Raw genomic sequence first — 27,886 nt, 5'->3', positions numbered from 1 at the left:
GGCTTGTCAAAAACAAATGAGCTTTAAAATAATTCATACTGGAGCATGCTATTGACACTATTTTGCATCTTAGCTCATCAGAGAATGGAGAAAAAATTTTAGAGAGTTATTATCTACTGTGCACAAACTGTATGATTCTTTTCTTTCTTTCTTTTTTTTTTTTTGCCTCTGATTTTGATTTACAAAACTTTGAGGGGTATAGTGACTTAATCTTGTATGCAGTAATATTATACCCAGACCATCTATCTTGATAGTTAAGGTATAAAACAAGATGGTTACCTTTCCTAGTCATATGCCACATTGGTACATAAAGTTAGCAAAAATTCATTTTAGTGGCAGAATATTTTTCATACTGGCTTACCATAAGGCACAATATTCTATGGATAAGTAGAATGTGGATATTGCCAAAAGGGCTGGTTTTTTGTTGGTTAGTTAATTTTTCTTTCTTTTTTTTTTTTTTCAGATCAGAAAGGATGAGGATCTTTGATTACTAAAGTGGGAAGGGAAGGCTTCTAGTCTGAGCATGCTCAAAGTCTCATGACAGGTTGTGATGCTGGCTCAGTGGACTGATCCATGGTGCCAGACAGGCTCTTCTCCTTCAACCCAGCATGTAGGTTTTATGCTGGCAGCCTCTCTGAACACACGATCAGAGAAGATGAGTGTGGGAAATAGCAGTGCAAGCAGTGAACCCTCTCTTTGTCCCGGGAAGGGTGTTTCTCTCTGCACCTGCAGGTTTAGCAGCATAAGAAGCCTTGCTTGTTTAATAGGAGAAAGAATTTAAACTTTAGATGTAATGCCACAATTTTGTCATTGAAAGAAACTGGCTATACCATTAAGATACTTTTGTTTTATTCACAGCAATAAATATTTACGGTTTTAGTGCACAAAATATAATTATTGATAATCAATGCAGTTCTTTAATTTGTCAAACTGTTATTTTCAAGCTACAGGCTAACAAAAATTAAGAATTATTATTATTATCGTCATTATTAGAAGCATTCCAACCTTGATTTGCCTGCATCTGTACTTAGGGCAGAGGTGGCCAAAAACTAAACAACTTAAAGAGTAAGTATAAGTTCTGCTTGATGAAACCACAAGCTTGTATAAAATTGGAGCTCCATTTCTTTCTGCCCAACATAAACATGGCCTTTGCATTCAGTAAAGAAATACAGATTTGTAGCCTGGAAAATAAAATCACATTTCTACAGTGAATGTTGTGATCAGCGTGCAAACCGCTGACTTTATGGGAGCCACTGGAGCCTCTGATGGTGAGCTATCCCAACCAGCATCTGGTTGACCCCAGTTCCACAGTCTGACATTTAAACACAGACCTGCAGGTGCAGACGTCATGAAAACACACCTAGATCTTGAAGTCTTAAATTTCCACAAGGAAAATCATGTCACACAAAATGACAAGAGAACCTGTACTGTGTTCCTAACATGGGCTACACACCAAGAAAAATAAAAATAAAAACACATGCAAACACAACAATGACAGGTTCTCTGTGCAATGAATGCAGTCCATTTTGCAGTAACAGTGCAGGCAGAAGCCAATGTATGTAGGTTTGTAATGGAGAGAAACTTGATTGATGTGCAAAGACAGAGAACCAGGTACTATTTCACTGCTGTAAGTTTAGTAATGCTGCCAGGATCCGGCTCACTTGCTAATTTATTTTATGATGATATTCTAGGTAACATTTTCATTGATTCACTTTTTCCCCTAGAAACCATCTGGGGCATCCACCTTCCACTACTAGAGACATTTCATTTTTTGCAATGGCATTGGGAATAAATGCACTTAGCTTTATTTTAAGCCTCGTTTACTCAATGTGAATTTTAAGCCATGTTCGTGGCATATTCTAAGAAAGTTTGTGATACTCGCTTATCATTTTACGAGAATATTTTCTTCTACACAACTTACACTTATAAAAAAGCCACAATCAAAACAGTGCAAGTCATCATGAATATGGCAAGTCATCATTAATTTTCCCCAATAAAATTATAGAAAGGGTACTCAGGACTTCAACGAACACTTCACTTTCTAAGGAAAGATCCCACAGTCTTTCCCACCTTCTGCTTATGGTTGGATGCACAAATAGTTGCCTCATATAATTACTGGAATTATTAAGAACCCAAATAAAACACACGCTTTGTTTTACTAGTATTGTTTTCTTATTGCAACGGATATTCAGTTTCTCGCAGATTCAGCTTTTATAGCTTGAATTTTAAATTTGGTCATGTTAAGAATGATCACAAAAGTTTGATTTTTCAGTATCTACAGAGATTTTTTTTTTTAACCAAAGTTACATTGTAACACACAAATGCTGTCTTATCTTTAAGGCACAACACATCAGTATGAACATTCTCTTTGCCAAACTTAAAAAAGAGACAATATTAGGTTCCCATCTTCCCCTCCCGCTCCCCTCCCCAACAAGTGAAAGAAACATTGCATCCACTTTCAAAGTCAGCTGCTAATAAAGTCACAGTAAATTATCTTCATCAATAATTTACACAAATTACAGGTCTAGATAGGATTGTCCTTATACAGTCTGAGTGCATTCCAATTCAGATTTTCTGGGCTAGGTAGGCTAAAGTCAGATTCAAACCTCAGGGCTGAGAAGATCTCCAGTTGTGAGGAATGTTGTTGAACACCACCTTGTCAGACGGAGCATGAGTCGGTGCTTTGCCAGGCTAAGAGTTCTTTGCTAAAACTGTTAATTCCAGTTAGGACTCCTTCGGTGTGTACCAGCAACCTCCACAGATTGTTTTGTTTTGTTGTGTTAAACCATTAAAGTGTTGTAAATATAAGACCATAGAGCTTCCTTTCTGTAGCACTAAAGTTCACCAATCTGAATTCTTCATTCTGGAATTTTCATTCCAAATATGATTTCATCCTTTAAGACAATTTGTATGTGTAAAGCCAGAGGCATTGAATCACACATAAAATTCAGTGTACTTGAAATATATATATAAAAAACGGATCTCCAGCTAGAGAACACAGTTACAAATACTCTAATTCCAGTGCTTGATGTAGAGCCAAGAGGTCTGAGTGACTTGATATCCTCCAAAAGGGCATGTTGTGCTGTGTGGTTAAGAGAGGGGGGGCGGGAAAAAGAAGGGGAAGGGATGGAGAGAGATCATAACTATGGTCTCAGTGAAGCAGCCATACACACAAGGATGTGTAGTCCACCCAGGTTCAAGGAAGGGAGTCTAGGAGAGGGATGATCATATTCTAAGGCTTGGTAGCATCAATATGACATTGCCAAAATAATAGAGAAATAGATCTGAACTGGATACTGATGGTAGGAAAAGTACATATAAAGGTTTTTTAGGTAGTTTACTATTTATTGTAGAAAGTATCATTATCAACAGCAGCATCTGGGAGAGCAATTTGGGCATCAAAATCCTATGTGGCTGATGGAAAGCAAGTTTTAATCATGACCTCACTCCTAAAGTTGCATCTCTCAGTTAAAAACAAAATTTAAACATGATAAACTTCCTAAGTCCAAGGTCTTTTGTCTTTCTGAGAGGAAAAGAGTGAGTCCTTTTCTATGTAAAAAATCATTCAAAGTTGATCTATATAAGATAGAAAGCAATGTGGAGATGATCAACTCTCTTACTTTTCTGGAGTAACTGGTTTAAGTACGTAGGTTTGATCAATTTATTTCACTGTGGGATTGAGAGAAAGCACTCTTGCAATCATTTTCACTGGGGGAGAAACAGGCAAAGGGACAAAAAAGGGTTCTTCTGGGGCAAAAATTCTTAGGCATTACAATGGTTTGTGGCCCTACAAAAATATACCAGTATCTGGTATCTGTGATGGCTTAAAATTTCATAATGGGGTGTTCTCAGAGAAATTTGTGTAAAATAACTCCATTGTGGATAATGAAAAAAAAAAAAAGGAACACTGTACTAGAACAATTAAGATCAAAGCATTACTTATAATTTTTGAATGATGACATCTTATAAAATATATATTTATATATGAATTTGTATAATGGAAATACAGTTGTATAAAAATGAAGAATATATTTTATTATAAAATTAATCATTAAAATAATAATCACTATTGTTACATAATTCTTTGCTGTCTAAAAGGATAGCCAGTAGTCCCATGTGGTTATTGAGCATGTGAACTGTGGCTTGTCCAGTTCAAAATATATATTGAATAGTAAAAAAGAGAATGTAAACATCTTATTAATAATTTTCATATTTGTAATGAGTTAAGACATAATATTCTATATATTGGATTAAAATATATTACTAAAATTAATTTTGTCTGTTTTTTTTACTTTAAAAAAAAAACATCTTCTAGAAAATTTAAAATTACAAATATGGTTTGTATTATTTATTTCTATGGGGGAATGCAACCACATTACTATTCCTAAACTTTGAAATTTCTTTTTCATTTTACAAAAAAAACTATATTTTTAGGTCAAATTAAACACATAAAGTCATCTAGAATTACATTTTTTCCATTCAGCTCAGATCTATTTGTAATAATAAAACAGTACTTAATATTTCTGCACATGCAATTACAGCTACATTCAAAGAAAAGCATGCATTATGGTCACTAGAGAAACCAACCACCTGTGTTTCAAAATAGAATTATAAGCCTTCACCATCACCAAAACTGTACCTACATAAACAACCATTTGGAAATAGCATTCTGACCGAGATTCTCATCCTTCTGGAGTCATCCTTTTTCTCTTGAAGTTTTAGGTATAAAGCAGAAGTCACAACAAACTGGTACCCCAAATCTACTTTTCATGCTATAAACAACTAGGGTGCAAGTTTTCATTTTCAAAGGCATAGACTGTTTCTGGTTTGGAAAAGTGAATTTTATTGCCCTGACCCAAATATATGTGAATGTCACATAGGCTAAAAGACATGGAAAATGTTCACTTGTAGTGGCTTGCAATGACTGCTAATTGTTGTGTGTTATTATGGTATCCACATGAAGATTAAAACAACCTGGACTCAGGACACAGAGACAGACTCCAGAAGATATTTCTACTTGTGTGGGACTGGAAGGATTTCAAACACTAGTCCGCAATGAAAGCTGCATTTCTGGAGGCCACATCCCTGACGCATCATACAGAATGTCCATAGGCCAGTTGCTCTCTAGGGTCACCGATGGCTAATTAAGACACAGGCCCTCTGTGGGAGGCTGAGCCTGCACAGGCTCTCTGAGTGCAAATGGCTGCCAACACGTCAGCACACCTTCTAAAGTGAGAACTCTTACTCTTTCTCCATTTTGCTTGATTTGAATTGATTACACACACAAACCATCTCTTTTCTCTTTTTAATGAAAGCTCTAAACTTTTCTAGGAAATTGCTTATGTTGATTTGGGGGGGATCAGGTGAACACCTCAGCACATGTGAGTGTTTAGTGAAGCCTTTATTGATGAAGATTTGAAATCTCCTCAGGATAAAGAGAACAGCATTCTTTCTACTGAAACAATATTAGCTGATGTGTCATTGTTTCCAAATATTAATTCATCATTTTGCTTTGTTTATAAATCGTATCACTATTGTCTTGGCTCGATGATAGTTTTTTGCTGTCATTCAGAGAAGGAAGCAGTATGTCTCTCTTGTGTTGACCAACAGCCTGGTGTCTGGGCCAATCCTGGTATCATTCCTCTTTTGATCTTAGACCAACCATTTAATGGTTTTTTATCTGCCTTGATATCTTCCTCAGAAATATGGGCCAGATGAAAAGACTTATTTAAATACCTAGGACCTAGGGGAACTTCTGAATATGTTCCAAGCCAGCTGCTTGACTCCAATCACATTGTGGTGGCTCACCAAAATAGACAACACACTTCTAGAAGATGTGAGGCATGTTGCCTCTAAGTTTCTACAACAAGTTGTTGGCACAAAAGGATCTGAATAGTACATCCCATTCCAGTAGCGCCTATTAAATTTTCTCACAACAGTTTCTCCTTCGACTATTAAATCTACCCTCAGCATCTGTCACCAGGGAGCATACTTGCTACCAGGCACACACAGGGAACATATGGCATAGAGGAGGATGGGGAAAAGGGTAAGAACTGAATCCCATGATTTTCTATGAAGTTCATTAAACGTCTTTATGTTGTGAAATTCCATGTGCTTAAAATTGGTTATTTCCCTCCATCTTTCTTATAGACCATTATATCAGTCTCTCTCTTTCTCTCTCTCAAATAAATATAACTAAATTTTCCTGCATTTCCTGTCAAATTTCACGCAAAAAAATGCTAGACTCCAAATGGTTTATTTGAATGTAAGTATTGACCTTCTCATGCTCTTACTGCTTTGCATCTATAAATGGAAATCACTTATCAAGCTGCCATTGGGCCAAACTACAGGAATGCAAACGAAAAAGCTTGCATCAGAAGTATCACACCAACATTGTTTGAGACAGGTTACCTTTTTTGCTGCCTGTTCTTCTTCTACACCATCCCCAATTACAACATATACTACTTTTCTGCCAAACCTTTGCATTATTCGTTCAAAGCAACTTTCTTTTCCTGGAAGATAAATGAGATAAAGTTCAGAGTGAAGTTACCTGGTTAGCGGCATGCTCCTCATCTCGGCCATCTCCAATCACAACATAAGTTATGTTAGTGCCAAATCTGGACACTATACGCTCAAAACAGCTTTCCTTGCCTGAAAAACAATGCACTGCTTATTCTTCCAGCCATTGCATTCATTAACCTAAAGATTCATATAAAGTGGCAAGTTAATTTCTCTTGAACATCAATCACTTAAAACTAGCTAACTAGCTTGCAGCCTCTGGGTTAATAAAATCATCAAATATATTTGAACAATTTAAGTCTTTGCTTGGGCACAGATTATCAAACAAATGTGTTCCATGCTTCAGAAAAAGCTATAGGGTCAAGCATTTGACCCAGAGAATATGTTAGTATCGTTCACTCCACCAAAAGGATATAGAACAACCTTGCAAGCAACTGTAGGTTTTAACATCTATCTTTTCATTCGATGTATCACTTTTGCCAGTTAATTTTAAATAGTATAGACAGGTAAGCTGAAAACATTATTGTGAACTATTGAAGGTTCCCCTATAAGGAAAGAGGGAATACTACGATGTGGATTTACCTTAACAGATAACTTTTTATTCAAGTGGCTGGAAGCTAGTCTGCCCAGAAGTGTACTAAGAGTGCTGTTTGGGCCACTGCACTAGTGACTCCATATCCCCTGACTGCACTATGGGAACACCACACAGGACCTCTACTTGTTCTTTTGTTTTAAAACTTTGGCATTAGTCTCTGATTTTCACTCCCGGAATGCTCATGTAGTCATGGTTATTTCTGTTCTCTTTCTTAACCTGGTAGTTCAAAAAAATACTAACTTAAAGGAAAATATAAAAATGATTTTTTTAGATTAAAAATTAGAAATAGTTTGGCCAATAAATAAATATTATCCTTACTAGAAGAAATGCGTATCCTGGCATAAAATTATTTGATTTTTCATACAGCAAAATTCTATATATTAATCCTGCTAGCACAAATACATACATTTATGCAAAAATGAATGGGGCTGAGATCAGGGCTCTGAACTGCAGTGCTTAAGACAATGTAAAATTTACTTTTTCAAAGACTGGCTCTCGTTCACTGCACTCCCAAAACAGCTGCAAGGAGGGCTCCTTTTGCCTGTGTCAATATCAAAACTCTGCAAGGCCCGGGGCGGTTATTTTTGGGAAGGGATTTTAGGATTTTGAACTTCTCTTGTCGAGGTGCCAGAGCCGAAGTTTGTTGACCTTCAGGGCACATTACCCAACCCATCTATTTCCCCAGGCGTTTCCTTGACAGGCAGAGAATACACACACTGTTTTCTTTAACTCTTTCAGGATGGCAGAAGTTGATGAAGTTTTGTTTTTCAAATGTCTTAGTCTGTGAAGGGCACTTCGAGTAAAAGAGGACTCCACAAATTGATATTAACCAAAGAAGCAAGGTTGTTATCCTTTGATTGTTACTCAACATTTTTGGAAATGTGGGTTTCTAGCCATTCAGGTGTTATGAATGTTTCAATTATGTCTTCTACTTCATGAAATTATTAGTTTTTTTCTGGAATTAAGGACTAGTTCAAGCCATCTGACACTCTCATGTCAAAATAGTATTTTTATATTAAATTTAGATTACATATGCAAGGATAAAATACTATGTGCCATGCTAAATAAAATATTAAATGCCATGGATAGAGATACAGTGTATTATTCGGAAAACATGTGCCACGATGAAATATATCTATAACAATAAAAGCGTAATATGCTAATTAGATAAGATATCCTTCCAGACGACCTTCCGAACAAAGCTAGGGCTACAAGGGAAGCCTGGGTCCCAGATGCTGCAGGGAAGCCGAGGTCCTAGATGCCAGAGGGAAGCTGGTGCCAGCAGCCAAGGGAAGGCTGGTGCTAGCAGCCAAGGCCTACTCTTGCACAGATGTCATGCATAAGGTCTCTAGTATATATATAATAAAATGAGTCAGAACTACCCAGTTGCTGGGTTCAGACAACAGGTTTTATGAAATTTGCATTTGCAAGAGGCGCTGAAGAGGACTTTGTTATTTGAATGCTATCCAAATGTGCTTGATGTTCTAACAGCAAAATTGATGACCCAGAGAATCATGCAGAGACTCGCTTTAAGAAAATCCCCCAAACCCAGAAGTGAACACATTTCATACAGACTTAGAGGTAATTTTCTTACCTATTTTAGTTGCACTGTAAATATTCTCAATGGGGAAAGCACCTCCTAAACTATAGAGTAGAACCTTCGCAAGTGCTGGGATCAGTTGCGTTGTCGTTACCAAGACATTTACACAGTTACTCCTAAGACAGGGAGGAAATACACATATTTGTTTTCTAATAATAAATAGTCTCTTTGAGTATAGATTTTAAATTATCACTGTTCTCAATTCCATAGTATAAAGCACCTGATATTCTAATCATTTATTCAACAGTTATCTATGAAATGCCTATTACATGGCAGGCACCATGGCAAATGCTAGAAATCTATCCCCAAATGGGGAAATAGAAGAAAGTGGGCAAAAAGTTGTGGATGTATAGGTGTTATTCTCCCCTTCTGGATCACAAGATAGATACAGAGACAAGTGAATAAGACACCAGCAATGTTAAATGTGTGCTGTAATAGCTGTCTTGTCAGGTCCCTGTGGAACCTCAGAGAACACCTATCCCAGCCTTTAGCCCAACCTTGGCATGGTTATGAGAGGGAGGATGGCCTAACTCTAAGTTTTAAATGTATCCAGAACAGGTGTTGGTTAGGGTGATAAGACTCTGAGTCCCAATGTGCTCAGACCCTGGGAAAGTAGAGGACATAGGCAGAAAGAAGGTAATAGGATGGGTGACAGGAGTTTTGGGATTTTGTACAAGAAATAGCATAGATGATGGATCCTGAAGAAGGAAGCCTGGAGAGGATCCTTATTTAGTACAGAAGGGGCTGAATTCCTGAAGCTCCTCTTCAGCGACAATAAAGGGCAATTGCATTAATGGCTGAAGTTTTAGTCCTCTTCAAAGGTCCTCCCTTTGAGAGTGAGAGTCTCTCATTCTGCAATTTATAAGCATTTCTTTCCTGGTAGTAGTGGGTGGGGAGAAAAAGGAAACGCCAAGAGAGTGGAGATTGTTGTGAGGCAGAGACCCAGGAAAAAGAGATGGTGGTCCTCCTTCTATGGGAAATTGAGCCATCCTACTTGGAGAGGCTCACAGCCACACCTGTGAAACCGGGAATCAGAGGGCACATAGCTATGGACCTTTCTCTGTTAGATTGTTTGTTTCATGAGTTTTTAATGCATATTGGTGAGGGCTGTAAAACATTCTCTATATTAATTTTCAGAAACCTGGCCTCAATAATAATCTTTATATAATTGTATTATATATAACACATGTAGAATCTATATAATAATGTCATAACCTTTGGTTTGTAACTATCTACGAGACCTCTTTTTAGAAATAATGAAAGCTGTTGAACTCTTCCCCAGAGACATACACATGCCACTATGTTTTATACAGAATTTCAGGGTCTCAGGAACCCTCACCCTCAGCTTTCTTGACCTTTGGTCTCTTTGTCACCAGTTACAGAGATCTCAAGGCAGCAAGTCAAATTATAAAAGCAACCTCCAATTGTTAGACAGTTCTTCCTCTCATGGAGCAAGAACCCTCTTTCTTAGAATTCCTACTAAGCAGTCCTAATTCTTTTCTTCACAGACACAGAGAAATGTAATTTGTTTTCAGTCTAACATTTCAAGTAGTTGAATTGGTATTATTGTTCCACACATGACTCTTCTTCAGACTAAACCCTGTAGTTCCTCCTTCCAACTGTTCCTTTTATGTGGTTTCCACAGCCTAAACCCTCTGGCCATTGGAAACAAGAAGCTTCAGATATGTCACAGCCTGTTGGAATGTAGTTCCCAGAATGGAGCAGAGTACCCTGTCTGGCTCCCGCAGCCTTACCCAGGGGGCCACTACCCTTCCTCTCCCCACTTAGCCTTTCTGTGATCAGTGCAGTTGCTGGTCATGGCCCATGCCTAGAAACTGGGCACGGGATCTGACACACTCCTTCACTTCCATGTTCCGAATATTGGACTCTCTTTCTACCCTGCCAAGTTTTTCCTGTATGCTGGCTCAAACAGCCCAAATATCCTCTTTCCCCCTGAATTGTTAAGTTATCCACACTTTGCTAAGCATGCGTTTATTTACTCACTCAAATGAAACTAAGAAATATGGTAATTCAAAGACTGACCTCTCACCTTTCTAGCTATGACTTCCAGATTTACATTATTTTATTCATTAGCATTTATGGCACATGCTATTAAACTAGATATAAGTCTTCTATTCAATACTATTATTGACATTAACAAGTCAGTACTTCACTGCTTAGTTTAAACAGCACTAAGGTTACAATTTTTTCAAGAGTTTTCCTTTTTTTTTTTTTTAAAAAAAACAAACAAAACCACACACATATTTTTATTGATTTCAGAGAAGAAGGGAGAGGGAGCGAGAGAGAGAAACATCAATAATGAGAGAGAATCATTGATTGACTTCTTCCTGCACATCCCACACTGGGAATTGAGCCTGCAACCTGGACATATGCCTTGACTGGAAATCGAACTGTGACTTCCTGGTTCATAGGTTGACACTCAACTATTGGGCTATGCCGGCTAAGCTTTTCTCTTTATTTTTTTTAAATGTATTGAAGTCATGCATGTTGTCTACAATAACACAGAGACTTAAAACATCCACTCTTTGTATAGATAGTGCTGTTTTATTTTTGCCATAATTTCCTATACTTTGTCACCAACAGTGATACCATTTTTAAAAATTAAAAATCCCATGATCTTATGCGGGGATAAGTCGTTATGAGGAGAGAAGGGTAAAGAGATGGGATCTCCTGGTTATTCTTAGAGGCAGCAACTCTCATCCTTTACTCCCAAACACATAAATAATGAACATCATTGGACACAGTGAATTGTTAGGTCCCTTCAAATACTAAAATAGTCTAGAAAGTAAAACATATTTATGTATGCTGTGCCAGTAATACTATACCTTTAATACAACATATATATTTAAACTGCAACAATGCCACTTACCTAGTACTAATAATTGATAAAGACTTAAGTGCATTTGTTAGCCAGGAGTCTGTCAAACCTTCAATCTCGGCCCTTAGCTGCAGCCATGCGTCTCTCTTGGCAGGGCCAAGCAGTCCTGCAACACCAAAAGCAAGGCAGGGTCAAAAGATGAATGTTATCCAGGAATACCTAGTTTGGTCTCCCTTCCATCTAGGTTAGATAATTTTTATTCCAGCCTATATTAGAAATTGAGAGAGAGACTGATTTATAGTAGCATTATTCTTCATTTCAGAATTGATTATCCATATCCATTCATTCATTCCATAAGTACTTATTGAACAACTTCTAGGTATCAGGTTCTGGGCTGAAAACTGGGATGTCACAGTGAAACAGTGGGCAATGGGTCCCAGTTCTTCCCTCCCTGAACCTAGAATCTGGCACACTGGATGCTAATCACCTGAGGAGCTTTGACCACTCCCCTGCCTGGGTCCCACTCCAAGGCTCTGATGCAAGAGGTTTGGAGGAGAGGTCAGGGTCTACCAGCCTCATGTAAGGGTTACCATACCTCAAATGCTTTGGCTGTCTGAAAATGTGTAGCTTCTTAATAACCATAGTCCTTACCACTCTGAAACAGTAACAATGGCATTACCTCATGTAGCTAATAGAATGTTTCTAATATTTGTACTAAAGCTGTCAGAAATATTTTGTTTTATGACAAGTTAAAAATTGTGTTGAAAATCCTGAATCTATGACACAGTTATAGACAATGGTTGAAACTATGTTGATGTTATGATAAGAGAAAAAGCATGCTAATTTTTTTTTTTTTGCTTAAGTCCTTCCTTTTATGGCAAAACAAGATCATGTAAATCTATTATAAAGACAAATTTCTTATTTTAATTGTATTGCAGAATACTGGGAACACATATATAGTCCTTATCCCAATAGAGAGATGCCAACATTTCACAGCAATGGGGGGATAAGGACACATATGAAATACCTTAATCAATAAATAAAGAAAAAAAATTAATATGTTGTGTCATGGCTTTATGATGGAACAATATGAAGCCACTAACTATGATATTTATAAGAAGTTGTGATGGTAGCAAAGTGTTTACAACCATGAAAAATAAAGGCAAGATTTCAAATTGTAAAGAAAAAATAAAGAGATGGACTTTAATGCCATTGTTTAAACTTTTTAAGATATATGATTATTTATTAGTAATCTTGTTAACTTTGAAATAATTTCACTAATACTCTTCAAGAAGGAAATAGTAGCATACATGGGTGATAAAAATTCAGATTTTCCAAAAGGATATTTATTTTAAAGTTAAACGTATCACCCACAATTGATTTTAAATAGAATATCTATTTACTTGATTTTACAAAGTGTCTTATATAGAGCGTTAGAATGAATTAGGAAACCTGAGTTGCCTTCCTTAAATCCCGGGCAAGTCAGTAGCCTGCAAGGGCCCATTGCTCATTTGGAAATGAAGGTCATCCATATGGAAGCCTCCTTTTGGTTCTAACATTATTGTTTAGAGTCTGTATTTTTTCTTCTTTTATAGTTACTGAGCATCTATTGAGCATCTGTTATGTATCTTAAGGCTAGCAAGTCATTGGGGATATAGATGAATGGATGTGCACTTCTACCTTTATGATGAGTATAGGTGTGTTTAATATGGATAAACATTTTATTTACTATATTGTATTCAATGACATCTATGTACAAGTATATTTGATTGTATCATCCCATTTTAATTCTCATTTATTCATCATTCTTTTTTTCCCTTCATTTTAAAAAAAAGATAAAGAAAACCCTGAGAGAAACCTTTTATATGACATAATGGCTAATCTTAGGATCTTGACCTGAAATTGATCCTAATAGTAGAGATCATCAAGGTTTACGATATCAAGAAGCACATTCAAGATCTTAGTTTTAAAGTCACAAGTTTTAAAATATATTTTAAAAAATGATCTCAGAGAGGAAGGGAGAGGGAGAAGAGACAGAAACATCAATGATGGGAGATAAAAATCATTGATTGGCTGCTTCCTGCACTCCCTCTACTGGGAACAGAGCCCACAACCTGGACATGTTCCCTGACAGGGAATTGAACCGTGAACTCCTAGTTCATAGGTCAATGCTCAACCAGGGAACCACACCAGCCAGGCTGATGTCACAGGTCTTGATATCATCTGTAATATGTGGATGAATATAAAATTATTTAGATATTATCTTCAAAATATTTGAACTTTTAAAAACTATGATAATCATAGTTCACACTATACATGGGAAAGACATAGTCAGATAACATACAATTTTAAAAGGATAAAATAGACTTCTTAAAGTTTTCAAAATGAAAAAAATCACTTGGTTATATTTATTTCTGGTAAAATACCAGCAAGGTAATGATTGCTAACAACTCCATTTCCATGACTGGTGCTCTCGACTTTAAACAGGTCTTCTCTCTGCTTCCATCAGTGTCTCAGCCTGGTTTTCATTGGTAGCATCCTAGCTGAAGAAGGTAAACTGAATGTCCTGCTGTCATTCTTGACTAAGCACCTGGGAGTAATGAATTCCCAATGTCCTTGACAGAGCTGCACATTTTATTTTGCTGTCAGATCTCCAATCCCCCTACCCACTCTAAGAAACTTAATATTTTGGCTCCATGTAGGTCAGCATGAGCTCATGATAACTTATTTCATAGTAGGCCAATCTCTAATATGGAACATGGAATTGCAATTCAAATTCTACCTCTATATAGAGTGCCTTTATAGAATTAAAAAGCCACACATACCTCCGACATTGTTCTTGTAGGTGTTGTATAATTCTTTTACTCTTCTGTATCGAAAAGCCAACTTCCTCATCCAGTCAACCCCTCCTCTTACACCTGTTGGCAAACAAAGGTTTGCACTACTTGCAGCTGCATGGAAGCCATCAGTTGCAAAACTGTAGGTACTGCAACACCCAAAATATATTAAAAAGAGATAAAAGAAATAATTACATGTGCAAAACTCCATAGCTGAATTTCTGTAGGAAATAGCATGCTAAAAGGCATGGCTTACCTTAGGTCCTGCCCATTATCATCAGAGGAGACATCATCTATATGAACTTGATCACACTCCTGTTAAAAACATTGGAAAAGTTATTTGTTTTTCCAATGATGCTTTTCACCAAATGTTTTTTCCATCTTCCCATTTTGATCAGGCCATGGCCAGAAGATGGCAGCATTTGCCCATTCTCTCCTGCTGAGAAATGGCACCATTTCTACTCTCTAAAATCTAAATCCATAAGAATGCCTTAAAAAGGGATCTGAGAACATATGACATGTGAGCAATTTGAAAAATAATATTAGTGTTAATATTATTGATAAGAAACTGTCTTTTGAGTCTTCATAATAATCACTGGTGTTTCCTTTCAGCCATTTCTCCCATTTCAGTACTTAAGTACTGAAGACAAGCTAAACCTGAAGATACACAGAATTGTTTGGTCTGAGCATCTCGGGTGGTTACTATTATTTATTATTTGTTGAGCGGATAGGGGGCTTGGTGATGAAGGTGCTCTATGAGATTTCTATGACTTTCTACGTTGTGCTGGTCCAGGAATGCCATGAAAGAATTCACGCTGGTGTTATTGTAAAAGGCCTGGCCTTTTAACACAGGAAAAAAGTGAATAAGCATGTAAGGTGACATTTTCTTTTATTCTTTTGCTGAAGTTTTAAAATCTTTAAATAACAACAATAAAAAAAATACTTAAAAAGTAAAAGGGAAATAATGAAGAATTACCACATCCAATGTGCTATACACTCAGAGGAAAATAAAGTGTAGGTACATACACCCAACTATTGGCCTGATTTAAATTGCAGTGTGCTCAGAACAAATGATAACTTTTCTGGATAAGAATTCAGTTCTTCTTTACTATTCTTTACTACTCTATCTTAAAATAATCTGCAAAGTTCCAGTGAAATAGTATCGGACCAAAGGATGACATTTGGCTAGGATACTAATCTCAGAATAAATATGCTCTAGCCTCTTCAGCTTCTTATCCCATCAAATTACTTGTCATACTCACAGATTCTTTCTGTATACATAATGCTTACCATCCAAAACTATTAAAAATTATAATCTTTGAAAATAGGATGCCATAGTAAAAAGAAAAAGCTTCCCAGCTATTATTTTTGTTTCTTTTTTAAAAAATATATATTTTATTGATTTTTTACAGAGAGGAGGAGAGAGGGATAGAGAGCTAGAAACATTGATGAGAGAGAAACATCGACCAGCTGCCTCTTGCACACTCCCTACCGGGGATGTGCCCACAACCAATGTACATGCCCTTGACTGGAATCGAACCTGGGACCTTTCAGTCCACAGACCGACGCTCTACCACTGAGCCAAACCGGTTTCGGCTATTTTTATTTCTTATAGGACCTGAAAATACCTGATAGTGAAAATTTTGCTATTTCATCTCTAGCTTTCCACATTGGCTTTAAAAAATATATGAAACCTTAATGACTAGCCCAATCAATACAATTTTAGTTACATAAGTTGAAAATACATGTGAATTAATTTTAAAGGTTTATAAGATTTACATAAATTATGGGTTTAGTAAATTTTGAATAAATCTTTACCAATAGTCACAGATAAGAGAAGGCTCAGTAAAGCTAATCTTACTGGAAAACTCCCCGAGGGGATGTTTGGGTCACTTAGATATACCCCCACTAAAGGCACAATCTGTTACAGAGTAATCACTCAATGGTTTCTTGTTGAATAAATGGCAGAAGTCTAGACATATTATCATTATTGACAGAAGTACCAGTTATTTAATTTTTTAAAATATATAACTTTATGATTTCAGAGAAGGGAGAGATATAGAAACATCAATGATGAAAGAGAATTATTGATCCACTGCCTCCTATACGTCTCCAACTGGTGTTCAAGCCTGCCACCTGGGCATGTGCCCTGACCTGGAATTAAACCCCAACCTCCTGGTCCATAGGTCATCACTCAACCATTTAGCCACCCTGGCTGGGCAATTATTTAAATTTTTGAACATAAAGTTATGGTGATATGAAATAATATTCTAGATGGTAAGAACTTTAAGAAGATAGTCATATCAAGAGTAGAGGGGATGCCAAAACTGGTTTGGCTCAGTGGACAGAGCGTCGGCCTGTGGACTGAAGGGTCCTGGATTTGAGTCTGGTCATGGCCATGTACCTTGGTGGTGGGCACATCCTCAGTAGGGGGTGTGCAAGAGGCAGCTGATCGATGATTCTCTCTCGTTGATGTTTCTAACTCTCTATCCCTCTCTCTTCCTCTCTGTAAAAAATCAATAAAATATATTTAAAAAAAAAGAGTAGAGGGGAACCACTGCACCTAGGAATTAAGATACCTAGGAATAAACTTAACTAAGGAAGTAAAAGACCTGTACTCAGAAAACTACAGGACATTGAAAAAAAGAGATAGAGAAAGATATAAACAAATGGAAGAATATACCATGTTCATGGATTGATAGAATCAACATCATTAAAATGTCCATACTACCCAAAGCATCTACAGATTTAATGCAATCTCCATTAAAATACTTCAAAGATCTAGAACAAACGCTCCAAAAATTCATCTGGAATAAAAAAAAGACACTGAATAGCCACAGCAATCCTGAGAAAAAAGAACAAAGTTGGAGCATCACAATACCAGATATCAAGCTATATTACCAAGCCACTGTTCTCAAAACTGCCTGGTACTGGCACAAGAACAGACCAATGGAACAGAACAGAGAACCCAGAAATCGACCCAAGCCATATGCTCAAATAATATTTGACAAAGGAGGCAAGGGCATACAATAGAGTCATGACAGTCTTTTCAATAAATGGTGTTGGAAAATTTGGTCAGATACATGCAAAAATTAGAACTAGATCACCACTTAAACAATACACAAAAACAAATTCAAAATGGCTAAAGGACTTAGTAAATGGAAAACAGGAAACCATAAAAATCCTACAAGAATCCATAGGCAGCAAAATAGCAGACATATGTTGTAGCAATATCTCTACAGACATAGCTCCTAGAGCAATGAAGACTAAGGATAAAATAAACAGATGGGACTATATCAAAATAAAAAGCTTCTGCACAGCAAAAGAAACAATCAACAAAACAACAAGAAAGCCCACTGCATGCATGGGAGAACATATTTGTCAATGATATTTCAGATAAAGGTTTAATCTCCAAAATTTACAGAGAACTCATACAACTTAACAAAAGGAAGATAAATGATAAATGATCCAATCAAAAAATGAGCAAAGGACCTAAATAGATACTTTGCGAAGGAGGACACAGAAAGCCAAGAGACATATGAAAAAATGCTCAAAGTCACTAATCATCCCAGAGATGCAAATCAAAACAACAATAAGATACCATCTCACATCTGTCAGAATGACTATCATCAACAAATCAACAAATGACAAGTGCTGAAGGGGATGCAGAGAAAAAGGAATCCTCTTGCACTGCTGGTGGGAATGCAGACTGGTACAACCACTGTAGAAAACAGTATGGAGTTTCCTCAAAAAGTTAAAAATGGAACTCCCCTTTGTCCCAGTAATCCCACTTCTAGAACTATATCCCAAGAAACCAAAAACACCAATCAGAAAGAATATATGCACCCCTATGTTCATAGCTGCACAATTTATAATAGCTAAGACTCGGAAACAACCTAAGTGCCCATCAGCATATTAGTGGATCAGAAAACTGTGGTACATCTACATAATGAAATACTACATCGCTATAAAAAAAGAAAAAACGTTTACCATTTGCAACAGCATGGGTGGAACTGGAAAACATTATGTTAAGCGAAATAAGCCACTCTGAGAAAGATAAAATATCACATGATCTCACTCACATGTGGGATATAACGATCAATATAATTTGATGAACAAGAATAGATCCAGAGACAAATGGCAGGGGGTGGGATAGAGAGCAACCAAAGGACTTGTATGCATGCATATTAGCATAACCAATGGACACAGACACTGAGGCGGTGGGGGCTAGCCTGGGGTGGGAATGGCTTGGGGGGAGGTCAAGCAGGGGAAAAGGGACATATGTAAAGCTTTAGACAATAAATAAAAAATAATAAAAATAAATAAAAAAGAGTGAAGGGGAGGGTGAAAGAATGAGCTAAGAACTAAGGCCATGAGAGGCATGGCAGGACAGGCACTTAGAATGGTTCTTCCTCATTTTGACTGAGTATTCTTTGCAAGGAGTACAGCCCAAATTTTAACCAAAGGGGTATTTTGCTTCCAGAAAAACCTCAGGGAAAAGTACTGCGAGCAACAGTAGTAGCTTTTTGAATTCTAAAAGAAAGAGTGGAAAGATTTAACAAATTAGCATGAAAGTTGGAAATAAATTTCTTCCCCCAGAATATGGAGGCAGCAAAGTAATTCTAGTTGACAAGGATTACTTCTTATTTAAAAGTATGAAGACTGAATTAAAACACCATTGAAATGGCATCGCGTGAAGTTGCTCATTTCCACCTAAGTTCTAAACTCTTTCATCAGGTAAATAATTTCCATGTTTCTCTTTTACAATAAACTAATAATATCCAAAAGAAGTTTGAATGACATTTTTTAAATTACCCTGGCAATTAGATGTTATTTCTATATTTAATATCCTCTTATCCTAATTTTTAGAGAAATTCCTCTGACATTTAAAGTATTAACTCACATGATTAATTTATACATTTTGTCCCAAATCTCATTTTTTTTTTTTAACTCATGAGGACATCAGTATATCAAACTTATTGGACCATGAGCTCCATATTTGAAGTTATGTTTGAGATTTTTCCAAATGGAACTTCTCTTTAAATTTATGCCTAGTTAGCTATGCTTGTTGACTTTGGACTCTTGCCTGAGAATTACACTGCAGTGAAAACAACCTGAATTTCAATCAAGTACATTTTTAGAAAAATCAAAATAATTGTTCTTCAATTAGTTTTCACTCAGGAGAACTTTGCAGGAATCATCTTGGCCAAAACATGAGATACTAAAAACAACGTAATGCTTTGGTTTTAACAAATTTTGGTATAAGAACTCAAACATTTGGGGTAATACTGGAACTAATCTTAAATTCTTTAATTTTGTTTTATAAGATGACCGCAAAGTTGTCGCTGATCTTTATCAGTTGTAATCCACAGCAGTCTCCTCTCACTTTTGTGAGCCAGAACTCCCTGGTGCCTTTTTTTCTGGAAGTTATTCTAACTGAAATAACACTGTGTTTAAACAGTACATTCTCTTCTTCGGGGGAGTAGTGTGAACATTTGCCTTCTCTGCAGTTGGGCAGGATGTCCTGAAGTGTCTATTAGGGGGATTTAAATGTGTGTCTTCTAAAGAATTATGTGAAAGCAGCTGCTACTTACTACATGTGGTACAGTATCCACTGAAGGATTTCAGTCTCAAATTAGATTTTTAGGTTAAGAAAAGAAACCTTGAGATATTAAATACACAAGGGTGGAGGGAGGGACTGTAACAGGCTAATGATAGAGTTACTCTCTTGAGGAATTCTCCTATTTGTCAGAAACAAAAATAGCTTAATATCAGTGATGAAGCCCCTAACAATCTTTGCTTAGAAGAGGCTTACAGAAATAAAAAATTGGGTGAAAGTAAAGTTGACTTTCAAAATCAGATGCGGAAGAATAGTAGAAATGTATGTAACTCCACTGAACGATCTTGAAACCCATTGTTTAGATTTTGTTAGGTTTAGTATTTATCTTAAGTCAGAAAAAGTTTTTGAGTTCCCTTGGGCACTTTGTCTGAATGTGCATGTGTACATGGGGCATGTGTGTGTGGTGTGTGTGTGTGTGTGCGTGCACACGCGCGCATGTATGAATATTCAATCAATTCATATGGAAGAGAACCAAACACTTTTTTAAAAATTAAGTACAGAATTGTTGGATACTAAGTTTTAGTGTTTGAGTCAAATACAATTTTTATCACATTCTAAACGCAATTAAAAAGCTGTAATCAAAGAAAGTCAATACCAATGTTTTCTCAGTTAATTTTTCTACCAGAGATCTTGCAGGCATTTAAAAGTATTTTATATAGTATCTATTCCAGAATAAAAATGCTTAAAGCATCATAGCTGAGCACATGCTTATGACACACAAATATTCATATAAAAAGTATTTGAAAATTTACTTTTCAAATACTTTTTGAAAAAAAGTATTTTTTCAAAAAGTATTTGAAAAAATACTTTTTCAAATACTTTCACTTTCTTTTGTGTTCTGTTAAAAGTGGATGGCAAATTTATTCCATCTGTCTTCTAATGTGCTAGTAAAATAGCTAATGGGTCATTTAGTCCATTTATTTCTAGTAAAAATAATTAATAAAATAAAATAAAAACTATGAAATTTGGATAAAACCACATAAAACTTCCTTTTTTGTGTGTTTTTTTTTTTTTTTTTACAGGTTTGAAGGACTAATAATCTTAGAATTCTCTTTATAATGAGGCCAATTTATTTCAACCAACAGAAAAACCAACCTAAGAAGTTATGAGTCTATATAAAAATTCAAGTTCCAAATAGGTCAAAATGTGTTTCCTATTATCATGTATATATAAAATCATTCTGTATACTAGACAGGGGTCAGTAGTAAGATTACTTTAAATCAGGTTTTAGAGAGGTGATTATTATTTCTTATAATAAAACTGAAACACATGCCTAGAAATACTAATCATTCCTATTGTCCATTAATAATAATAAAAAAAGAAATTGCTTTAAACAGACAATAATTTTATTATCCAGTAAAAACAGTGACTCACTGAAAAGAATACAACAAAATGCTATTACACAGGTTTCCAGTTCATATGTTTATGGGGTATTCTGAACAACACAATTTTTGCTCTTATGAGTCTCAACTATGAGTAAAACTGGATTTTAAGACCTTGTAATTAAAAAGAAAATCTCATTGAAGACACTGATTATCTTGGCTTTTATTTCTCACACACTTCTTCCCCCCCCCTTTATTGATGAAAGTATTACATATGTGTTCTTATCCCCCCACAAACCCCCACCCCTCCCCCATTCATGTCCTCACCGCCCTGGTGTCTGTGTCCATTGGTTATGCTTATATGCATGCATACAAGTCCTTTGGTTGATCTCTCCCCCTTATCCCCACCCTCCACTACCTTCCCTCTGAGGTTTGAGCATCTGATCAGTGCTTCTCTGTCTCTGTATCTGTTTTTGTTCATCAGTCTATGTTGTTCATTATAATCCACAAATGAGTGAGATCATGTGATATTTATCTTTCTCTGACTAGCTTATTTTACTGAGCATAATGCTCTCCAGTGCCATCTAAGCTGTTGCAAATAGTAGGAGTTCCTTCCTTTTTACAGCAGCATAGTTCATCAGGGTATGGGGGCAGAAGTATATGCTCTGGAGCCAGACTCCAGAGTTTCAAATCCCAGTTCTGCCACTTGGCTAGCAGTTACCATAGACATAATTTTTTATGCTTGTAACCCTACAATTCTACCTCTACAAAAATAATGTGGTAAACATTAATTTCTAGAGGTTGCTAATTATTCAATGGAAAGCCCAATAAAAAATGTTGAACACAAAGTGGGGAGGATTCAGTAATTAAAAATCTCCCTCTTCATTCATAATATAGACAAACATTTTTACTCTGCTGTGAAACCATGAGATAAAAAACTAAATTTAAATATGACATTTAAAAAAAGAAAGAGAAATCTCTTCCAGCATTGTGGTGCTTGACTGGGAAGTATTCCTGGTCCAGTGCCCAAGCTACTCAGTTATTTTAAATTTTATTGTCTGAATGCCTAATGACTCAGATCATTAACACCCAGATTATATACCTATTATAGGACCTATTCAGCTATTCTGAGGCTATTTTTTTTCTTGGGCTCTTTCATTTTGTTGCTGTTTCACTTTCTCTTCATTTGAGGTTGGAAATGGAAAGATAAATTAGAATACTAGAGAAAATAAGTATAATCAAACCAGTCAGATGTGCAATGTAAACAGCTCTAGCAGTGTTTCATCTGAAAGGGGAGGAAATGAGGAATGATAATGTTGTCTAAAATTAGGTGTCAGGTTATCTACAAAATGTAATGACCCATGTTAGCACCATGAATAGCATCTGAGACTACTGTCCGGTGATTAACCAAAAGAGTATCTTGGTTCATATCCCGAAAAAGATAATGCTAATTCCAAAAGTGCACATGGATTGTATTTGAGACACTATCAGGATGAGGAGCAGTATAGTGTAGAGAGGCACATGCAGATCTTCGGAGATATTTTTGTCCTAATTATATGCCAGTATATAGGTATAACTCATTACCTAAATTTAGCTTTGGTTTGCATTTATATATACAATTTTCCCCTTGGCAGGAACTTTACTATTCTCTTATGCTAAATTTTTATCTTTAAGTTTTCTTGAGGTTATCTGGTGTTATAGAAACCATTTAAACATTTTACTATATAACTATTTAATATACAACTATTTGGTAAACAACTATTCTTACCTCTAAATCATTAAAAAATAAATGTGTATCAGCAAGATTAAAAATCATTTCCTCCATTCGGAGTCCAAGAGTTACAGCCATGGGAGGATCCTGAGAAGAAAGTACACACACAACAAGGTAAAAATTTCAGTAACTACAGTTATTATTAAACATACTTTAAGTGCATATTGTTGTGGGGGTGGGGTGACCATAGATTTTTACTTCAGATTCAAAAGATTTCCCAACTATATGAAAAGGTACCTTTCCAAATGATTCATTTAAGACATAATAAGTATACAGATGCATCTGTGAATTTATAGGAATTTATAGGCACATAAAAAATGACCTAGGGAACGTTTTGACATAAATCTGTATGTTCATGACAGGATCCAGTCTACATATACCCCAAGGACAGTCTGTTGGAGAAATGCATTTGGATGGAATAGTGAACAATGCTACAGACTTGTTAAAAATATGAAAGGATTTCCTTTAAAGAATGATACATAAGAATTAGGATTGGGAGAAAAGTAGGTCTACTGGATGTTTGCAACACTTGAGCAGACAATATCCCCTGAAGGCAGGATACGAAGAGCTAGTGAGACATGGTGAAATCACCACTTAATTATGAACTTCATTTTGATCAACAGGCAATATTTATCTGCATGAGTGTATAGTTTGGTCTAACCTGCATGTGTCTAGGAATAAAGAGAAAAGGGTTGAGGATAACAAAAGGAATTATTAATTGAGTAGATGTAATCTATGTAGGAAATATATACACTTAGGAGTTTAATGAAAGTATGGGATTAGTAAAGAGTCAAGTGATTTTTTTCTTTTTTTTGTTTATAGAAACCAAGATGTTACACAGCAGCAAGGGGCTGAGAATCAAGACCAGAGTTTGTACTTTACCATGACCAACTACAGTTGAAAGCCTGGCATCAAGAGGTGAAAGACTAAAAACTAAGGAGGGTTTAGGGATTGGGCTAGGGGAGCAATTCATGTTCAGACATGGTGCTTAAATGATAAAGTTGGAAAGATCTCTAACGAGAACTAATATAGTGATGACCCTGAAGATACAGAAAATAGAAAACCTAGATGGAATAAACTCTCAGAATTTGAGACCAGAATGAGCCTAATGTTAGTAGGGAGAGTCTGGGTTTGAATAAAGCTGACAAGTCTAGAAGAATACTATACGTTTGGCTGAGAAATCTTTTTGGAAGACCTCAGAGAGTGATTTGGGTTGAGTGGCTGGGCCAGGAGCCAGACTGTAAGAATTTAAGGAGACAGTACCAAACTTGTGTTTTCAATGGTCTAATAAATGACATTTTAAGAAGTGTATTTTAACTTGGGAAAATGTAATGCTACCTTGATATTAATTTATGGTAAAATACGCAATCCAGGTCAGGCCCAGTAGTATTCATATACACCCCTGGACTTACCTTATTTAGCAAGTAGAAGCCCCTCCTCATTCTACACCTATGTTGCAATAACCAATTTTTTCCCTTTCTTCCTTCCATAATGCTTTGAGAGGGACACACTAGAGTATAAATATATTTGAAGTGAGTGTCACCTCATATTCTGTAGTGATTAAGAGCTAGAGAATAGGAATTGAATGCTAAGCTAAGAAAGAAAAAGGTCACTGAGGGTGTTGAATAAAGCCAAGACTTGATATCAGAGAAGAGAAAGGACAATAAGAATATGTTAAATGTCAGCATAATTTTCTAATTGTCTATTTCTCTTCCTCAGAGACTTCTGTGGAATTCATAGCTCAAGATTCTCTCTTCTCGAAAAGAGATGTGCATTGTTCACATCCCTGATGGTATCCTGGTCTTGTGTCCTTCATAAGGAGGACTCTACTTTAATGCTACTGCTAAGTTCATCTGTCTTCCAGTGTCAGGATCATTTGGAGAAACATATCCAAAGATCAAATCAATTCCATTTTATACAACGAAGAGCCATTCAAGAACAAGAACAAAAATATGAAGCTTTTTAATTTATTTTATTTTTTGTCTCAAAGTCTTTCAGAATTCAGAGAGATCTCTCTTGCTCTGCTTCCTTCAAGTATAGAATTCTTATTTTTTTCTTATTCCTTTATGTTGTTCATGTTTTTGTTGTTGTCTTTGAAAGAAAATATTTAAAGGTTGAATAAAAGTTTTAAAAATATATGTCTTTTTGTATAAAAAAATTCCCCTTTCTCTTTAGGATAGGGTTTGCATAGGCTGAAGACATAAAAAACTTGTAAATATTCTGTATAGTCATGGGACCATGAACAATATGTCTACAAAAATATCAGGAAAAATCAAATGTAATTATAGCATGAAAACATATAATTCCATTAGTGACGCTCTGTGCTTTTCAGGAATGTTCACTGATGCAGGACAATAAAACTGAGCTCCATACTCCTCCGTATGTTTCTGATGATTACTGCCCTAAAGATATATATTTCACATGGGCATTCAGAATGTCTTCTTTAAAAGGTTTTCCTTCTCAATTGGGTTGGCTAAATTCTTATCCTACAATTTGCCAGTTTTTCTTCTTTAAGTTTTAAATAAAACTATTGACTTTCTTATGTTCTGACCTCACGTTCTTTGCATTGACAAATCAGATTTATGGGGATGGAAGAAAATATACTGTTCCTCTGATTGTTACTTTCATCAATTCCACTCTTCTGAAATACATAACTCTCTATGCTACCCCAGCAGTGATAGGGGAGTCCACAAAAAAAAGCACTTTGTGCATCTGATAAGCATGCAAACAAATATAGCTTTTAGAAAACCAACAATAATTCTCTAACAAGTAAGCAAAGCGCATGGTGTGATGAAAACTGTGCTTGGGCATTCCCACTCTGGTGGGAGTGCAACTCCATGGCAATTGAAGGGATTGCTCATTTGTTTATCATGCTATGGCAATTCCACATCACACACTCTGGGAGAGCTGGGACTTAGTAAGCACTTGGGCAAAATATCATTTGTGAAGCAGGAAAGTTTAGGTTTGAGGTTTGCTGTAGTGTAAACTAGCTGTATTTTACCAAGGTTTCCAAAGAGCAAGGCTTATTCTAAAGAGAGGGGTTTCATCTGCCATGCCAAAGGCCTGGCACAGACAGGCTAAGGATAGTTATGCCACAAGCCCAGGGAAACCATGCCTGGAAGAGGTGATAATCTGGTTTCTAAGAGAATGTCCAGTGAGGGCTGACTTTCAAATATCTAATTTTACTTTCTTTTTCCCCCATCTTACTAAATCCTTGGGAGAGTTGATTCTAAGTAAGTGGATTACAGTTTCACATTTTTCTAGCTAAAGGATCCACAGATGTAAGAATCCAAGAAAGATGAGCAGGGATTCGGTGGGGGTCGCGTTAGAAAGGTCTCTGAAGTGTTGGGCTCGCTGGGCCTCGCCAGACTACTGTGAAAGAGCTGACGGCGCCTGCAATTCCATGGTTTTATCAGGCATTTGAGAGTTAAATATACTTCTGGATTGAACCCAAGTTTTACACAGAGATGTTTGCTCATTTTCATTAGATGTTTGTAGAAATATGGGCACCTTATGAATCAAGAATTACTGCCTTTTTTTTTTTTTCTTTTTCTTTTTTCAGTTTACCTGTAGGGAGTGTTGAGTTTAGGGTCTGAAATTAAGTGAAAACTTGGACAGAGGAAAAAAGTGGGATAATAAAGGCACCAACAGGAAGCTCTGATGCATATTTTACATATATAACAGTTCCAATAGGTTCAAAGTGTCTACAGCGGAGTTTAATATGGGGCGAACTGAACTTCTGCCAACTTATTCTGTGCTCTGCCCTATTAAAATACTGAAACTACTCCCAAGACATTTGGAGAGAGAGGGAGGGAGGGAGGGAGAGAGGGAGGGAGGGAGGGAGGGAGGGAGGGAGAGAGAGAGAGAGAGAGAGAGAGAGAGAGAGAGAGAGAGAGAGAGAGGGAGAGAGAAGTAAGGGGGGGAGAGACAATGACAGAGACAGAGAGACAGAGAAAATAATGAATAACTTTTGGCCCTAAAATGTGTGATTCTAAACCAGATGTCACACATGAGGGCCATCATATGACTAAGTCAGGTTCAAGTACAGCAGATCTCTATATCTAAATACTGTGTTAACACAGAGCAAAATTTGGAGCCAGACTGTCTGTCTATGGGCCTCTGCCCTGTACTGGGTCATCAGCTGGAATACTTCTCTAGGGACACAATATAAAAATATCTTAGGAGAAAAAGCAATTATGTGTTGTTGTTGTTGTTTTATTAGGGGACTTTTCTTTAAAAAGAACTAAAGTCCTTGGAACTCACTTGGGACCTGAAGCACATGTAGACTAGTGACAAAGGCAGAGATGTGCTAGATAGAAGAAGGAAGACAAGCTTGCTCACAGACTAAAGTGGAAATAGTGAGAGGGTCTGTTAGGAAATAAACTCTTTTAATCAGTGAGAAGAGATGAAGTTCAGTCATGAATCAGAAGGAAAATTTAACCGTTGTGATGTTTGTCTATGATGGATAGGCAGTAGGCTGGAGTTCTCATGGGGAATTGGAGAATGGTTTCAGGAACATTCATTTATTTAGCACATATTTACTGAATGTCTACTATGTGTTAAGGATATTCAAATTCTGGGTTGAGAACACAGAATTAAATAGATAAAGTCCCTGTCCTTAAGGGTTTTATATTGTCACTGAATCACCTACCAGATATATAAACAAAGAAAAAAACAACAACAAAGAAATATATAGTATTTCAACTGGTGAAAAAAACAAACAAACAAACGAATGAACAGAGTTAGCAAATACAAAAGGCTATAGGGATAGATGGTGATGGCT

The 27,886-nt window shown here is 36.4% G+C and overlaps 1 protein-coding gene across 7 annotated transcripts in view; it reads right to left on the bottom strand.

Moving 5' to 3' along the window:
- Positions 1 to 332: 332 nt before the first annotated feature.
- Positions 333 to 27,886, bottom strand: part of EYA4 (EYA transcriptional coactivator and phosphatase 4) — a 228,475-nt gene continuing 200,921 nt past the window's right edge. For 4 of the 7 annotated variants that reach the window (XM_036414928.2, XM_045572997.1, XM_036414927.2 and 1 more), the window contains 7 exons: positions 23,101 to 23,190; positions 14,647 to 14,705; positions 14,379 to 14,539; positions 11,605 to 11,719; positions 8,709 to 8,830; positions 6,412 to 6,512; positions 333 to 3,082 (listed from right to left, as the gene is read on the bottom strand). In XM_036414928.2, the coding sequence (XP_036270821.1) occupies positions 3,002 to 3,082; positions 6,412 to 6,512; positions 8,709 to 8,830; positions 11,605 to 11,719; positions 14,379 to 14,539; positions 14,647 to 14,705; positions 23,101 to 23,190 (729 nt within the window). In that variant the 3' untranslated portion in view covers positions 333 to 3,001. Of the gene's footprint in view, positions 3,083 to 6,411; positions 6,513 to 6,550; positions 6,652 to 8,708; positions 8,831 to 11,604; positions 11,720 to 14,378; positions 14,540 to 14,646; positions 14,706 to 23,100; positions 23,191 to 27,886 lie in introns of all 7 variants that reach the window. The other 3 variants (XM_036414929.2, XM_036414925.2, XM_036414926.2) reach the window with 1 other exon arrangement.

Source organism: Pipistrellus kuhlii, unplaced genomic scaffold (assembly GCF_014108245.1).
Source record: "Pipistrellus kuhlii isolate mPipKuh1 unplaced genomic scaffold, mPipKuh1.p scaffold_m20_p_5, whole genome shotgun sequence".
NCBI lineage: Eukaryota > Metazoa > Chordata > Mammalia > Chiroptera > Vespertilionidae > Pipistrellus > Pipistrellus kuhlii.
Note: the sequence above shows the minus strand (reverse complement) of the source record. Positions and strands in the feature narration are given on the sequence as shown.